The 17,672-nt window shown below is 36.1% G+C and overlaps 1 protein-coding gene and 1 pseudogene across 2 annotated transcripts in view; both read right to left on the bottom strand.

The window, feature by feature from the left end:
- The window catches only part of SEC24A (SEC24 homolog A, COPII coat complex component), a 54,256-nt gene that overhangs the window by 2,994 nt on the left and 33,590 nt on the right, over nucleotides 1-17,672 (bottom strand). For both annotated transcript variants that reach the window (XM_019740260.2, XM_074313527.1), the window contains exons 15-22: nucleotides 17,359-17,517; nucleotides 15,434-15,607; nucleotides 9,866-9,976; nucleotides 8,142-8,317; nucleotides 5,946-6,083; nucleotides 4,031-4,135; nucleotides 3,621-3,713; nucleotides 721-824 (exon numbers count right to left, since the gene is read on the bottom strand). In XM_019740260.2, the coding sequence (XP_019595819.1) occupies nucleotides 721-824; nucleotides 3,621-3,713; nucleotides 4,031-4,135; nucleotides 5,946-6,083; nucleotides 8,142-8,317; nucleotides 9,866-9,976; nucleotides 15,434-15,607; nucleotides 17,359-17,517 (1,060 nt within the window). The remainder of the gene's footprint in view (nucleotides 1-720; nucleotides 825-3,620; nucleotides 3,714-4,030; nucleotides 4,136-5,945; nucleotides 6,084-8,141; nucleotides 8,318-9,865; nucleotides 9,977-15,433; nucleotides 15,608-17,358; nucleotides 17,518-17,672) is intronic.
- Nucleotides 49-684, bottom strand: LOC109451781 (small ribosomal subunit protein uS8; annotated as a pseudogene).

The following is a 17,672-nucleotide window of genomic DNA, read 5'->3' as shown; positions in this document are numbered from 1 at the left end:
GATAAAATGTCATAAACAGTGGATTTGTCACAAGGTTTTTGACACACTGTTTATTAATAACTGAATGCAAAGCATAATTTAGTACTGTTTGAAAATTCTTCTTTTTCTATGTTCTTTTAAAAAAATTTTTCTATTGAGGCATTTTATTTGCATGTATGTATTACATCCCTAGAAAAAGAATCCCAGAATTTTCTCTCCTATGTATTTTCATCTTGCTTCTTCATGGTCCATGATGCCTGCTGAGGTTGTCAGTAAAATGAAACTCAAATTTACGGGACGGGAGCAGGCTGTTCTGCCATTTTTCTAGATCTTTGAGTTGCCATAAAATCTGGAGCTGATCATTCCATACTTGTTTAACCTGCCCATGAGGTTCACAACAATTTTTCCAGCTCTGTGATCATCAATGATTTCAAAATCGCCAATGTAACCATGTTTCATCATCACAGCTAGAAACCAGACGATGACCTTGGAGCACAGGCCTAATAAGAACCTGGCATGTATCTCTCTTCTCGGCATTGTTGGTGCTCTTGAGAGCATCAGCCAGGACATTCATGCGCACCATTATGGCCGCATGGAAAAATGGCAGAAAGAGTTCCCCCCCCCCATATTATTCTAAAGGGTTTGCTTATGTAATAGGTGGCATATATCTATGACTCAAAACAGGTTCTTGCAAGACCAAACAAACTGTTTCACTATTAGCAAATGAAAAATTCAACTTACCTTATGACATAAAGTATTGGGAAAAATGGTCTCTGCTCTCTAAGCCAAGAGATGAAAGCTATTGTTCTGGCAGATTCTGGTGTATCAAGTTCCGGAAGGTCTGTCTATTAAACAAAAACCGGCAATATCCAAGTTATTCTAATCAAATAGCTAACATATCATCCATAGTGATTCTCAAACTTTATCATGTACAATAGTCCCCCCTTATCCATGGAGATACATTCCAAGACTCCCCAGTGAATGCCTGAAACGGTGGATAGTACCAAACCCTACATATACTATGTTTTTTCTATACATATACACTTTCCACTTAATGAAAGCACTTTACGGCTTCTTTTTGGCATATCCAAATTGCCAGCCTCACTACTCTTGAGTTTTAGGGCACTATTAATGGGCTACTTGAACACAAGCACTCTGATATCCCAATAGTCAATCTGCTAATTGAAACAGCTACTAAGTGACTAATGGGCACGTAGCATATATACAACATGGATACACTAGAAAAGGGATGATTTACATGCCAGGCAATGGAGTGGGACGGTGCAGGATTTCATCACACTACTCAGAATAGCATGCAATTTAAAACTTATAAATTGTTTATTACTGGAATTTTCTATTTACTATTTTCAGGCCACAGTTGACTATGGGTAACTGAAACTACACAGAGCGAAACCACAGGTAAGGGGGTATTAGTGTAGATGAATCACCTGGGGATCTTGCTGAATTTCAGATATTGATTTAGGAGGTCTGGGGAGGGACCTGAGATTCTGCATACCACAATTTTCTAGGAAGGGGTGGGCAAACTTCTTAAAGGGACAGAAAGTAAATACTTTAGGCTTGCAGGTCATTTAGTTGCAACTACTCAATTCTGTTGTTGTTCCACTGAAGTAGACATAGATAATACATAAGTGAATGTACCTGGCTATGTTCCAACAAAACTTTATTTACAAAAACAGGTGGCAGGCCCCCTTGAGCATAATTTGCTGGGCCCTGATCTAGAAGAACATCCTAACTCTCCATTTTATTATGACATTTAGAATTAACTGATTCATTCAAGCAATTGTTACAAATATGACAATTTCTTATTTCCTCTTTACTTAAAATGTCTAGTTATTCAGACCAGTAGTTTTACTCAAAGCCTGAAAGCTAGTGCTAAGCCTAGCTATAATCCTGACATGTATGTCTTCTAAATACAAGAATCTCCTAATGACATCTATGAATGGAGTTAAACCCACAGGTAAAATTCAAAACTGTGGGGCCGGCTGGGTGGCTCAGGGGGTTAGAGCTCCGTGCTCCTAATTCCGAAGGCTGCCGGTTCGATTCCCACATGGGCCAGTGGGCTCTCAACCACAAGGTTGCCAGTTCAACTCCTGGAGTCCCGCAAGGGATGGTGGGCAGCGCCCCCTGCAACTAAGATTGAACACAGCACCTTGAGCTGAGCTGCCTCCCGGATGACTCAGTTGGTTGGAGCGCATCCTCTCAACCACAAGGTTGCCAGTTCAACTCCCACAAGGGATGGTGGGCTGTGCCCTCTGCAACTAGAAACAGCAACTGGACCTTGAGCTGAGCTGCGCCCTCCACAACTAAGACTGAAATTCAGGACAACAACTTGAAGCTGAACTCCACAACTAAGATCGAAAGGACAACAACTTGACTTGGGGGAAAAAAATAAATAAATAAAAATTTAAAAATAAATAAATAAATAAATAAATAATTTTTAAAAAGTATATAGCGTTTGCACAGTTTTGAATTTTTAACAAATGCTTTCTCGTGGATTATTTCAAGTGCTCCTCCATAAGCAACAGCAATCTTATTTTATAAATGAGGTTAAAATGTTAATTACTTGTCCAAGGTCACAGAACTAGTGATAGAGAGTCCATTATTACTTTCTTCAATAATCAATAGTAACCAACTGACACTGATTACAAATCATTTGCTTATGTGGCAATTAGTTAGTTCTTACTCCAAAGCAGAAGTTAAAAGGACAATCAAATCACGTGCCAAAAACACCAAAGACAAAAACAAGAAAAGTTACAACGCTATTGCCAATTACAGCAAGCTATTTTCTTTTTTCTTTATTTTGCCATCGACAAAATTCATTAATTTCTCCATAAAATAGTGTACTGTCACAGACACATAAGAACACATAAGTTATCAGGGCGATCACTACATAAGTTATATAAATGTCTAATCACTACATTGTATACCTGAAACTAATACAATGTTGTATGTCAACTCTAATTGAAAAAAACTAAAAAAAGAACAGATAAATCAATGATGCAAAGTAACCTTAAAAATGCCTTTAAGACATAAAATGAGTATTTTCAATTGGAAGAGAAACAATCTGTGGTAACATTTTATTTTTTGGAAAAACTTTTAGTTTTATGCTATGATTTCAAAATGGGCTATGCATGTTGTGGGGACAGAGCCAGGAGTGCAGTTTCCAGGCTCTCGGCCTCACGTGGAAAGGTGCTGGCTCGGGTAGTAAATGGCCATCAACTGTGATTGGATGGCCATCAGCTGTGGCTAGTTGGCCGTCAGCTGTAACCAGTGAGCCACTGGCCACTAATAAAACTGTCGTGGCTACGCTAGCAGCAAATGGGAGCTAGCAAGAAGATGGTGGCTGAGCTAGCAAGAGCGGATTGCAGTTAGCACGTCGGGTTGCAGATCGTGTGGCTACTGCTTCCTGTGTCTCCAACCCAGCCGCCAGTGAGAATATAGTGGTATGACTCCCCTACCTATGGCTCCGTGGGTGTTCCTGTTTGGCCTCACCATATCCTGCATTCTTGTGTGAGGAGTGGGACCAGAGACCCCACATGACACCCTGCACAACACATGTTTTTGCCACATTTGAAATGTCCTTTAAGTCTACTACAATCACTATAATTAGATAGTCTTACCATAGTGTGTGGAATTAATGCATAGTTTTGAACTCCTAGAACTCGACTGAGAAAATTCTGTCCACAATTTTTTCCAACCCAAAGCATCAGTACCTGCAGATAGGAAGAAAATTATTTTGAGATGTAGCATAGAGTGACCCGTTGACTCACCTTTACCCTGAGTATGTTTTAAAAGCTCAAAATGATAAGTAAGTTTAGTGAGATTGTAGAGCCTTCAACTGAACTAATAATAACTACTATTTACCAAGATGAGATGTTTTATGGTTGGTATAAAAGGAAGCTATGGAGGGAGAAGGTGGCTAAGACAAAAATGTATAGATTAAATAGCATATAATCAGTTCAGGAAGACAGCTACTAAGGGGAATGAAGGTATAGTAGTAGTATGCAGAGGTCACAGTCAGACAACTCACAGAGCCTGCATCCATGAGAAAAGCTCCATCCCTACTCAGCTTCTCCACTGAAAGCTGAAGAATAGGCGGCTGAGGTATGGTGCGATCATTGATGTTGAGAGCTCCCTGAAATTAAGCCAAAGATTACAACTTTTAGATACAAGTAATATGGAATCACAATTTTTAAAAAATTAACATAATTATTCATATTTAAATATAAAAAAGATGGAGAAATACCACTTATCTAAACAAAGTCACTGTGAATCACAATAAAGCCAAATTAACTTCTGATCTTAACTATTATTTAAAAAATGAGTACAATAAACGCAATCGATACCTACATAATGTGAACAGACCTCAGTGAGATGCCAATAAAGTCTGGAATTTAGTTAATAATAATGGATGAATGCATGGGTTGGGTCATGTACACATCCTGAGGGAGGAATAAAAGCCTAATACAAATGAGACTTTAGTATCAAATCTCCAATTTGGCATTTATTTATTAAAGCCAGAAATTGACTATAATACTGTTATCTGAAAACACACACACGCGCGCGTACACGCGCACACACGCACACACACACACCTTTAAATACTCATTAACTATTCATATTTGACCAAAAATAAATTTAAGTACTTAAGTTAGGTACTTAAACCTTATCTGAGAGAGGAAGTAAATAAAATATAGCTCTACCAAGGGGTATTCACCCTCCAGGATGAGGCTTTGGCTCTATCAGAGACTATTAATCAGAGTACCTTAAGACGTTTGGCCTTACGATAAGTGGAAAGCAGGAGAGAGACTATAAACCAAATATTAGAAATTTCTCCTAGAGGTTTTCAGCTGTGAACTAAGAAAAGAGAGCCTTGTCTTTCTCTGGTGGTAAAGAAAGGAAGCTATCAGTGGCTCTGTTTTCTAGTCTTGCAAAGAAGCCTGATTTGAAAGGATGAGGCAATGCATAGAGTCTGAATCTGAGCTAGACCTGAGTCAAGCTCTACCCTAGCCTTTTCTGTGGTTTGTTTTTGAGTGACTTATCAGACTTACCAGTCCCCTTTTCTTCCTAAGCTTACTTGTAACCAAAACAGTCCTGATAAATACACACTGATATGCTAATAGTGCTTGTCTTTGGATGTAAATATTACAAGTGATTTCTTTTTCTTCTTTCTGGTGGTTTCCATATTACAGCTATATAATGTATTACATTTATATTTTTATGTTAATTTGCCATTTTTTAATTTGATAAAAAGGTAGGCATACTTAGTTAAACTTGTCAAACACAAGGTTAATCAGGATTGAGTTATTATTTCTGTAATACAAACCAATAATGTTCTCAACAGTTTTCATTTGCTAAAAATTACCTCAAATTTCACAGGCAAGTTCTCCTTTACATATATGCAAGATATGTTAAATTCTTTAAACTTTGAAAGGTTTTTAACCAAAATATTACGTCCAACATATATATCCTAACTTGATCACAATTTAAAAAAGAAAGATTACAATTTAAAATTTTTGTGCTGGGACTTTAACTCAGGTAAATTTACTATTGAGGGCAAATAAGGTTACAACTTCGATAACTATTTTTTTCTTTAATTCAAGAACACTGTTACACTAAACATTGACCTGAGATGTTTAGATGTAATTTAACTCTCAGGATTCTCCTTTCAGATCAATTTGTTTAAATGTATAAATCATAAGTTGCTCTGGTCAATTTGACAATCTCTAAGTAAATGACTTAGATCTGCTCTAGAGATTTGTCTCAGGCAACTTAAATAAAGGCACTATTTTCAGGAGCTTCCCACCAAAATTTCTTTTCACCGATTTAGCAAAGCAATAAAATAAAAAGCTTTAAAAAACAAATCTTTCTTGATTTCTACAATGGACTCAATATAATTAGGCTTAAAACCTTCAAATAAAAGCTGCAAAATGAATCAATCTTACCTCATCTGAGAGATTGTCAACTCTATACAAATTGGGATGAGTTGTGAGCATAAGGTAAACCAAGGGCTGGTTTTTCACTTGACACATAGCAAAAATGCGTTCATCTAGACGTGCATTTGTCCCAGTCTGGAATGATTTCTGTAACAAAAAAACCACCCCCCATCCAGAAAAAAAAATGGTATTTAACAAATACATATAAAACTTTGCAAATATCAGTCGTTAAAAGAATATCTTCAGACAGAATTAGCAAATTTACTGTCAATTTTTCTTTGAAAAGTTATCTTTTAAGAAGTCACACATATCTATTTAATTGTGACTCTCTCCCCACCTAAAAGCCTTGAGAAACTAATTACCTAACCATGGCAAAGTCATTTGACTCTCTGGTGTCTGTTTCCTAATCAGTGAAATAGATCTAAACACTCTGTCTACCATGTAGTGATAGTGATGTAAAAACAAACGCCATCACAAGAAGAATAAAGTTATATTGCAGATGACAAACTAAATATACATATGAAGAAGTGTTCTATAAATACTGGGTGATAATTATGGTGATTAATTATCCTTGTTTCTCCCACAGAGATATTAAGCAATGTAACAAAGCTTACATGTCAACCAGGAAAAATAAAACAAATGAGGACAACTACTTTGCAGAATAGCATTAATAAGTAATTGTGAGTTTTAACTGGCATATTAGTTTCATGGAGAATAATGAAGTTTTGAGGTAAGGTTTTAGGCAACCCCATTAATGGAAAAGAATAGAAAGAGGCAAAGTAATGAAATTATGTCTTAAAACAAGTGCATTGACTCTAAGTAAAGGGAGATTAGAAAAGGCTCTTAAGATATTTTAAACTGGTATGTGGACAGTCACTAAGAAAGATCAAAGAGTACTATGGGAACTGGAAGAAGGGAAGTTCCATTTATTCACTCAAAAAATATTTACTAAGTGCCTGTTATGTACTAGGAACTGTTCTAGGTGCTAGGACAAAGTGGTGAAGGAAAAAGATAAAAATCCTGCCCTCATGGACAAAAATCCTAGTAAGGGAGAAGTAAATAATAAAATATGTGATATGCCAGTGTTAAGTGCTATGGAGAAAAATAAAGGAGGGAAGAGAGACAAAGAATGTCAGGATTGGGTGGGATGAGAGTGTTACATATTAAATGGGGAGATCAGGGAAGGCAGGCCCCAGTGAAAGGACATTTAAGGAAATACCTCAAGAGAGAAGAACTCAGATTTTTAAATGTTTAAAAATTTAAATATTTATGCAATCTCTGTGCATTGCCATTATTCAGAAGTGGAAATACATAATTTGAGTTAAAGAATCTAGAAGTAGATTCAAAAGCCATTCCTAACAGTGTAGCAGGTTGCCCTTCTCACCTGGAGACTACACACACCAGGGGATTGACCTGGAGTGCAGAAAGGCATACAAATGGGCAAGATCCAGAGCAGTGCTTGATCAATTACAGAATCTGGGAAGAGTCTCCAGGTGATTTATTAACATGAGCTTTTGTATAAAATTTTACAAGGGAAGGTTACCCTAAGTCGACAAGCTTGGACGTTATATTCTAGACATTGGAAAAATAAGTTTCCTTTCTTTTTTAGGGAGTCAAAGGTAGGGGCAATGGGTAGGGCAAAGGGAGACAAATAAATAATACGTATCAAATGAAAAACTCTATAAATAAGTGCATAAAGTGCTACAGGACCATAGAAGGAAAGGAAATTGCCAGAGAGACAACATTTAAGCTCAAAGACAAGGATAAGAAAATGCAATGCATGCCATGGAAACAGGCAGACAGGTATGAGAAGATGTATCTAAGATTAAGAAGTAGAATCTGGCTGAAATATTGTTGGGAGCAGGGAAAAGAGCCAAAAGAAGAGTCTCATGTGTGACTTCTTACTCTAGCAACAAAATATAAAGTTCTTGTTTGGGAAAACTGGAAAACAGATTATCATTTCCCTCTTTGATAACATAACTGAATTCTAAGTGACCATCTCTTACAAACAAGGCACATGCTTCAAATAAGTACTTTGTAACTTTTGGTTACAAATCCTTTCAAGATTCCAGTAAGAGTTTTGGTCCTTGCCCTCAGAAAACTTAGCTGGCATAAAGTTACATATACAATGTTTAGGGGTTTCCAGAATAAAAATTTTGGCTTTTGATATTTTCACTGTGTTAGTTTCTGGTTTGATTCTCTTACCTGTTTAAGAAGAGCCAACACAAAGAGTGGAAAAAGCCTCAAAGAAAAAGGAACCATGAGTCCAGGCTGGTGGTTACTTAGGACTGAAGAACGATAAGCTGAAAGGGAGTCTATGATGGCGTTCACTAAGGCATCCCGAGCATCGCTCAGACTGGCAATCACAGACCTGTCAACAGCTAACAGAGGTGGGGGGAGGGGCACAGAAAAATAAGACAGAAGTTTACCCCACTGTTAAGAATAGAAAAAATAAGTTTTTTTAATTATAGAAGTTCTCTGTCCAATTTGTTACATACACAAGCAGCCAAACAGACATAGCAGTTAAAGGCACATATTTTGGAGAATCGAACCAACCTTTGTTGAAACGCTGCTCTGTTATTTCCTAGTTGTATGACAATTTGGCAAGTAATTTAACCTTCATAAGCCTTAGTTTCCTTATCTATAAAATGCAAAAACTGTATTTCATCTAATAGGATGTTATTAATTATAATCCACCATTTTATTTTGTATACCACTGAGAAAGGAAAACTCTGCAATTAAATATACATGCTTTCTTAACACTAAGAAGTTTTATCTTATATTTATTGAAAGAGCTCTTAGAGAACTATTTAGATGATTTTCATTGTCTGTCATACCACTGTTTATATGCATTCTGCATACTCAAAAGATTATTTTCAGTACTAAAAAATACAATACTTGTTTTGGAAACTTTTCAAACTACAACTAAATTCAATTCATGTGATACCAAAAATACACTCAATGAAGTGATGTTATTAACTTGTAGTTTGAAAAGTACATATGTACAAATCTGCACATAGGCAGGAAAGCATGAAGACCACTGTTATCTGCTCAACAGTAACTCTAGGATTTCATCAATTTAAAACATCCTGATTTTAAAGATTTTGATACAATCTGCATATTGGGATCAACCAAATTTAAACTGGTGAAGCAAATTGGTAAAAACAACACAGTACTGCCTGATATATAGTTGTTGTTGATGTCAATAATAAAGATAATAATGATCATACTGTTACCAAAAAGGTATTAGTTCAATAAAAAATAAAGACAGTGACCTTCAAGTTTCTTCAGTCACAATCTTTAACTTTTAACAACATACGAGACTAATGTGGGGTTTGACCTTTTACCAGGCTCCATTAGAAAAAATTTCCCCAGTAAGAAATTCAAGAAAATAGGTAAATATTCCAATTATAAGCAGATTTGAGTTTGAAGCAAATGGACCCACTGGTAGTCTTCCCTGAAGGATAAATGGAGCAATAACCAAAATGATGTATACGAGAAAGGGACCAACAACAACAAAAAGATTCAAGAAGGCAACTATATCTGAGATGGAAATAAAGACATAAAGATATTAGTAAATTTTCTGTTAGCCCATGTGATCTGGCCAAGGCTGCAAACTTACATAAACTGGTTTTCAATGCCAAATTCCATGACTCCGAGTTTAATGATCTTTACAGTACACTGTCTCTTATAATCCAAGTTACATAGCTCATAAAAAAACCTATTAACCACTAATATTAAACATTAAGTAAAATATGGTTATTTAAGTCCATAGTAGCCAGACTATGAGACAGAAAGCTGTTTAGTGGTTGCCTTCTAAGGTCAATGAGGAAAGAAGGAGGGAGTGGGCTGTAATTGTTAATGAGGTTCTTTCGGGGGTCATAGAAATGTTCTAAAATTAGATTAAAATAGGTGGTAACAATTCCTACCCATATTGGCCAATAACCCTGAAATTGCTTGAACATCAGCTCCAAGAAAGACTTCATTCAGAGTTGAAACTACTGGCAAACACAAAGTATGAACACGAATTCTTCTTTCACCTTTGAGGAAAACACACAAATGATGGTAAGAGACAACAATATAAAAAAAGTTTATATTAAAATCACTTGGAAGAATGACTTCTTTTCATTTCAGAACCAAACAGGGTTACATAATAAGTAGAGATAGTATCAGAACTTTAATGTGAAAACTCTAAAGTTTGAGTTCTTTAATTTTTTTACTAAAAAATTCTTTATATTCAAGTTATTACTGAAAAGACAACAGGAATCATATTCAAATGATGGTAACATGCTAGCTTTTTAAAAATCTCTTTTCTGAACTTTTCTTTACTCTGTTTTGTAATAAAAAATTTAAATATATATATATTATATAATATATAATTATATATTATATAATATATATAAATATATATATTATACAATATATATTATATAATATATATATAAATATATATATATTTATATATATTATATATATACATATAAAGACAACACTACTCCAACATGTGTTCTAGAGTCTGTTCTGAAATTGAAAGTCCAGGGAAACCTTATATTTTTTTCTTTAACCACATAAAATTATTTTAAAAGAAGTTGACTAATAGTCACAATACTTTCTCTGATAATTTACCCACAACAAAAATCAATAAATACAAGAAACAAAAATGTAAACCTTTTGAGAACAATTAAATATGAAACATCCTGTAAACCTTTTAAAATTTTCTGATCAGCAAAACCCTGAACACCAAAGAGCAAGTTTAAAAAAAAGATAATACCCACACTAAGACCTGTACTGACACATAAAGACTAATAAAAGTGTACATATGAAGAGCTTATACAAATTACTTTTAAAGAGAAAAATTAATGTCTGCAAAAAAGAGTAATATTGTTTAGAGCTTCAATTCTAGATAAAAACAATGTTAACTAAAAGAAGAGATGGGTACCAGACTTATGAAGGGGGTGGAATCACTTCATGGATTATATAAATGCGTAAGGACTGTGCTGTACATCTGAAACTAATATAAAGTAATATTGAATGTCAACTATAATTAGATAGATAGATAGATAGATAGATAGATAGATAGATAGACAGACAGACAGACAGCTACAGGATGTAAAGTAGAGCATAAGAAATATAGTCAATGGTATTGTAATAGCTATGTACGATGTCAGAGGCGTAGTATACTTGAAGAGGTTATCACTTTGTGAGGGGTATAAATGTCTAATCATTACGTAGTTTTGTACACCTGAAACTAATAAAAAAATAAAGAAAATAAAGAGATACAATGTGTAGCCTATCACGTTGACAACAACTACACCAATACAAAATCAGACACTAAAGTAAATGAAAAGGGCAACTGATGGAACTATAAATTGGTAAAATCTTTCTGAATAGCAATCTGGCAATACCAAAATTTTTCTAAACAGTTCATCTCTACATCCTATATTTCCAATTCTAGGGCTCTAAGGGATATTCTCAGAAATGACAAAATTTGTGTGTATGAATAGAAATTATAATCACATTTTTCATTAAAACAACCTAAACTTCTATCATAAGTATATGAAGAGATATCCAACATTATAATAGTTATCAGGGAAACACAAACTAAAACCAAAAGAGATTTCACTATACTTTATTAAATGGCTAAAAACAAAACAAAAACCTCAAACAAAACAACAACAAAACTAAACACTGAAAACAGCAAATGCTGATGAGGATGCAGAGCAGCTGGAACTCTCATATGCTGCTGGTGGAAATGCAAAACGGTACAGTCACTCGGGAAACAGTTTGGCAGGTTCTTAAAAAGTTAAACATATACTCACCATACAACCCAGCAATCTGTCTCCTAGGTATTTACCCGAGTGAAATGAAAACTATGGTCACAAAATCGGTAAGTATATGTTTATAGGGGCTATACTATTTGAAATTGCCAAAAACTGGAAACCCAAATGGACTTCACCTGGGAAGTGAAAAAAAAATCTGGGTACAATGGAATACTACTTAGGAATAAAAAGTAACAAACTACTGGTAGATGCAACAACATAGGTGAATCTCAAATGCACTACCCTAAGTGAAAGAAGGCAGATACAAAGGTTACCTACTCTATGACTCCATTTATATGATCACATTCTTGCAAAGGCAAAACCATAGGGTCAGAAAACTGATCAATGGTTGCCAAGGGCTGGGGACGGGAGAGAGGGTTAACTATAAAATCATGAGATTTTGGGGGTAATGGCACTGATTGTGATATCTTGATTACAGTGGTGGTTATACAACACATTTGTCAAAACTTGTGAAACTGTACACTAAAATGATAGATTTCACCATGTCAATTATATGTTTTTTTAATATTAAGAAAAATCAATAAGCAGAAAAAGGACTGGGATATTCTTTTGTCAAATAAAAATGATATCCCGAGACAGAAATCTATTTTATTTTTACATTTATGGTGTAATATATTAATTATAATCACAATAAAAATATTTAACTTCTCTAATACTAAAGATTATCATTCAAATGCCTTTACTACACACTTTTTATAGATTTTGGAGGGGCTATAAAGGTGAGTAGACATACTGTATTTCCCCAAAAATAAGACCGGTCTTATATTAATTTTTGCTCCAAAAGATGCATTAGGGCTTATTTTCAGGGGATGTCTTATTTTTTCATGTACAACAATCTACATTTATTTATTTATTCACGTACAAAATCTACATTTATTCAAATACAGTCATGTCATCTTCTGGAACATCGTCATAACTCTCCAAACCCCAAATTCTGGCTTGAATTTCTTGTCACTCCATTTCCTGTAGGACCATTGGCCCCAATCTCTCGTGTCCAGCAATAGAGCTCTCCTTAAATGAGCACTTCTTGTCCATGTAGCCTGCTCGTAGTGCATTGGCGACACAGCTGTCAGTGATTTTATCCTATGAATCCTTCACCCAAATAATGACCTCTTGCAGGCTAGGCTTCACAAAGTTTCCACGCTGATTTCTCTCCATTCTATTTTCAATGTAGTCATTGATTTCCATGCGCAAAGGGTCCTTGAATGGCTTGTTTACTGCAGTATCACGAGTCGGGAGATAGGCAGTCATTCCTGCATGAATCATTATTTGATCTATTCTTCTCTCTGCAAGGGAGTCTTCAGGTCTTTAGCGTGGTGAGTGCTGGCTGAATCCCAAACCTCTTTGGCCACGTTGCAAAACAAGCAGCAGCATTAAATCGACCCACTTCCTTATAACTGCTTGTGTGCACCAGTCTTTTTCGGTTTCAAGAACATAAATGCCTGAAGCACGTTCAACCTTATCTTTCTTGACCTTAGCGATGATTAGAGGTGGGGCTTTCTTTCCATCCAGACAAATTGCCAAAATACAGGTAACGTGCACTTTCGTAACCAGTGGAGGGAATGTAGATTGACGAACCCCCCTCTGATCAATTGTCATTTGAGATCCTTGGCCCATAAACACTGCAGTTTCATCCATAGCAATCATGTTGGAGAGTTGGTATTTAGAAAAGTCGATGCCATCAACAAAGGACTTGAATGCAAGTGCACGTTTAATAACTTCAGTATCTTCCAGCTTGAACAGTGTTGTCGATCTTAGATAGTTTTTATCACTGAAGGAAGCCAGTGTTGTGATGCTTTGAATTCTTTTGGGGATATTTCTAACTGTGGTGTCATTGCAAGGGCAAATGTTTGAGTATCAGCCCTGCATACAACCAAAGCCTTTGCTCTCCTGTCAGCAATCCATTCACAGATGATGTCTTCCAGCTCAGGAAATAATGGTTGCCGACCCGATCCATACTTGCGCTTCTTAGCATTTCCCTCGTCCACCTGTTGACTGAGGTTATTGTACTCTGCTCGCCATTTTCGGACCATTCAGAGATCCAACTTCTTCTCTTTGCAGAAAGCTGTAAGATTCTTGCCCCGGGAGTCCTGCACGATTCCTTTCTTGTATTCACCGGAATAGCTCTTTCTTTTTGCACTCATCTTGTATGGGGATCAAAATATTCCCTTTAAATCTACCATTAAATCAAGTGTTAACTGCAGACTTACGAGACAGAAGTGGCAACAAAAATGATGACAGTTAAGAATGATGGTCCACACAAAAGCAACAAAAAATTGCAGGCACCAAAATTTAGAAAACATTTATATCACACGAGTGCATTAAGTACATCCATTCCAACACACGACGTATTGAATTATGAAGATTCATATCAGACACAACCACATCCATTTGTTATCAAATGCGCACATTATTCGTGTGTTGTGTCTGTACTCCAATTGGTCATTCAGCAATAAGTCTCGAGTTCATCTGTTTACATAGGTGTTTGCCTCTCGTCCAAAGGCACCCGCTTGGGTATTTACAAATACTTAACTATAATTTATATTATCATTTATTTTAAGTATTAATGTCAATATTATTTATTTGTATTTAATTATATATTAATATTATTTTATAATTCAATACATTCGCCCTGTGTTGCAACGGATGTACTAAATGTGTCCGTCTAACTGATGATCTTAACTGGGGCTTATTTTTGGGGTAGGGCTTATATTACGAGCATCCTGAAAAATCCATGCTAGGGCTTATTTTCCAGTTAGGTCTTATTTTTGGGGAAATATGGTAGCATTGGAACACTCCTAAAACATTTTTAAGGAGGTAAACAGAGTTAGAAGGTGAAAGTGGTAAATTATTATTATTTCTTTAAGGAGGGCACAGCTCACAGTGGCCCACGCGGGGATCGAACCAGCAATCTTGGTGTTATTAGCGCCATGCTCTAACCAACTGAGCTAACTCGCCACCCCGAGAATGGTAAATTAAAAACAAAAAAATAACCATCTTTCACATCATCTTTAGGACAAAACATTACAAATAAAGTAGTAATAAACAAGTTACACTTTTAAAAAGTGTTTCCATTTGAGCTCCATTAAAACAACTCAAATGTCTCCTCTGTGAGACCTTTCCTGACTATCTTATCTTAAAAAACCATCCACCCAGCACTTCCTAAACCCTTTACCTGTTTTATATTTCTCCTTAAATAATATCACTATACAACATACTATTATTATTATTTTACTTATTTATCCCCTTAATCTTCTCCGCTACTAGAATAAGCTCTATGAGGAAAAAGATTTTTTAAATTAAGTTTTATTGACTGTTGTGTCATCAGAAGGTATTTTAGTGCCTGACACTAAATAGGTTCTCAATAAATACCTGTTAAATAAAATGGTTAAGGAAAATAAATACCAAACATCTTCGCTTTACCAAGAACAGCAAAAAGCTCTTCAGATTAGGAATACTCTTTTGGCTTAATAGAAATGAGTACCTCCAAATAAGAGAAAGTTTATCACAAGCGGTAGAACATATGACCAAATCAGAAAACTTACTTTTGCAACAACATTGTTCTTACAGTTAAAAATACTGTACTGTACACTTAAAAATTTGTTAAGAGGGTAGATCTCATGTTATGCATTTTTTGCCACAATTAAAACAACTTACCTTTGCTGGATGTATACAAGAGAGCTGACTGAAAGGAAACCAACTGAGTGTCAGTAAGACTCTCTTCCACTGACATCTGTACTGCATACCCAGCATCTGGGTTTACATTGGGCAAAGACAGTAAATCTGTTGACCGAACAAAGAAGTTCCCATGGAAAGTATGAATGGAAAGACCTAGAAGAAAAAAATTTATCAAAATGATTTATATACACCTACATATAGATATTTACATTTCAGCCTTGTCACTTATCAGACTGGCAGAGAGTAGATTAAAAAGTTTAGTTGTGATATTGTGGTATATTTATAATAAATATACGTATTTGATCTTTGCCCATTTCTGGCACAGAGATTTTAAAACCCTTACAATTTCCCAAGTAATGAGAGTGATACAGGTATCTTTTGCTATGCTAATGAGGTGACTTTTGGAAAGCACCTAGGTAACCTAAGGATGGGGGCTGGTTGCCAGAGGACCCAACTATGCGATTAGAAGGTTGGAATTTGCAGTCCAACCCCCGACCCCCACCCCAGGGAGGGGAGAGGGGCTAGAGGTTGAATCAATCACCAATAGCCAATAATTTAATCAATCATGACTATGTAATGAAGCCTCCATAAAAACCCATGAAGGACGGGGTTCAAAGAGTTTCTGAGTTGGTGAACACGTGAAGATCTGGGGAGGGTGGGGCACTCAGAGAGAGCATCGAAGCTCCGAAAGCTCCATGTCCTTTCCCTTCCCACAGACCTCACCCTGTGCATCCACCTGGCTGTTCCTGAGTTATATCCTTTTATAATAAATCAGTAATCTATTAATAGTAAGTAAAATGCTTCTCTGAGTACTGTAAGCCCCTCCAGCAAATTAACAGAAAACATGGAGGGAGGTCACTGAAATCTCCAATCTACAGCCAGTAAGTCAGAAGCACAGGTAACAACCTGGACTGGGAATTGGCTTCTGAAGTGTATGTGTGTGTTGGGGGCGGGGGACCAAGGCAGTAGTTTTAGAGACTGAACACTTAACCCTTAATCTCTGGGATCTGATGCTATCTCCAGGTAGACAGTGTCAGAACTGAGTTAACTGCTTGGTGGTGTGGGGAAAAGCAACCCACACACTGGAATTGGGAGCAGAATGGTATTAGCTAATACACAGTATTTAGGGAGGGTGAGGGAGGGGTAATAGATTCTTCTTAAATGAAGGTGAGGATTCAAATTTTCAGAAACGTTTTTTTCTAAATGAATACTTACTTTGACCCTAGTAATTCCGTATCTAAGAATTTATCCTACAGATACACTCATTCAAGTGCCAAATTGTATGTGCAAAAGAAATTAAGCAGTATTGTTTTTGTCTGTCATAACTGAAAAATAAGAAACATCCTCAATGCCAATCAGTAGGAAAATAACTAAATTGTGATTTGTACATTCTACTGAATGCTAGTATTCATGGATCTTTAAGATTTGCTGAAAATATGTACAGAGTTATTTATGCTAATACACTGTACTATGTATTTTTCCATAGAGAGGTACGTAAGTATGTAAATGTATAGAAAAGCCAGGTGTACACACCAATGTGGTTAGTGACTACATAAGGATGGAACGAAAGTATAAGTATGTGTAGATACCAGCTGATGATAGAGGGCTTCAGCTTTATCAGTAACGCTAATTTTTACAAGAACAGATGCATGGTTTGCTTATGAAATAAAAACCAACTTTAAAACAGTAATCAGAAAAAATAAAAAGATGTAGGTCTGTATGTACAAGAATAGAAAGGTATGGTTAAAAAGAAACCAGATGTAATCCGCACGGCTTTTCTTTGAAGACTATAGTATGTGCTTACATGCATGGGAAGACTGTGCAAGGGCATATGAGAGACTGAGGTGGAATTGGTGTCAAAGGTAACACTCACTCCCATCAAAATGCAAACACAAGCGCCCCACCTTTGGTGCATCGAATCCTCATGACAGCCTCAAAGCCAATCTTCCGAGTGAGGTATCTGTGCAGTTCCTTCTGTAACTTCTGAACTTGGACTGGGTTGTGCTGATGGTGGTAAGAGGGATAGTAGTAGACGCTACCAGCCGAATACCGAGAAATACAACCTGCAACACAACACACACTCTTTTCAAATTCTGCCATTAACTACTATTACTGCACCAACGTAACTGCAGGCATTTGAATCAATCATTCTTTAACCCCCTGAGGTAGTGTCAAAAAAGAATGTTTCATTCCTTTAAATAGTATAGATGGGCCGGCC

This window comes from Rhinolophus sinicus, linkage group LG10 (assembly GCF_036562045.2).
Source record: "Rhinolophus sinicus isolate RSC01 linkage group LG10, ASM3656204v1, whole genome shotgun sequence".
NCBI lineage: Eukaryota > Metazoa > Chordata > Mammalia > Chiroptera > Rhinolophidae > Rhinolophus > Rhinolophus sinicus.
The sequence above is the reverse complement of the archived record's forward strand: the minus strand, read 5'-3'. Positions and strand labels throughout refer to the sequence as shown.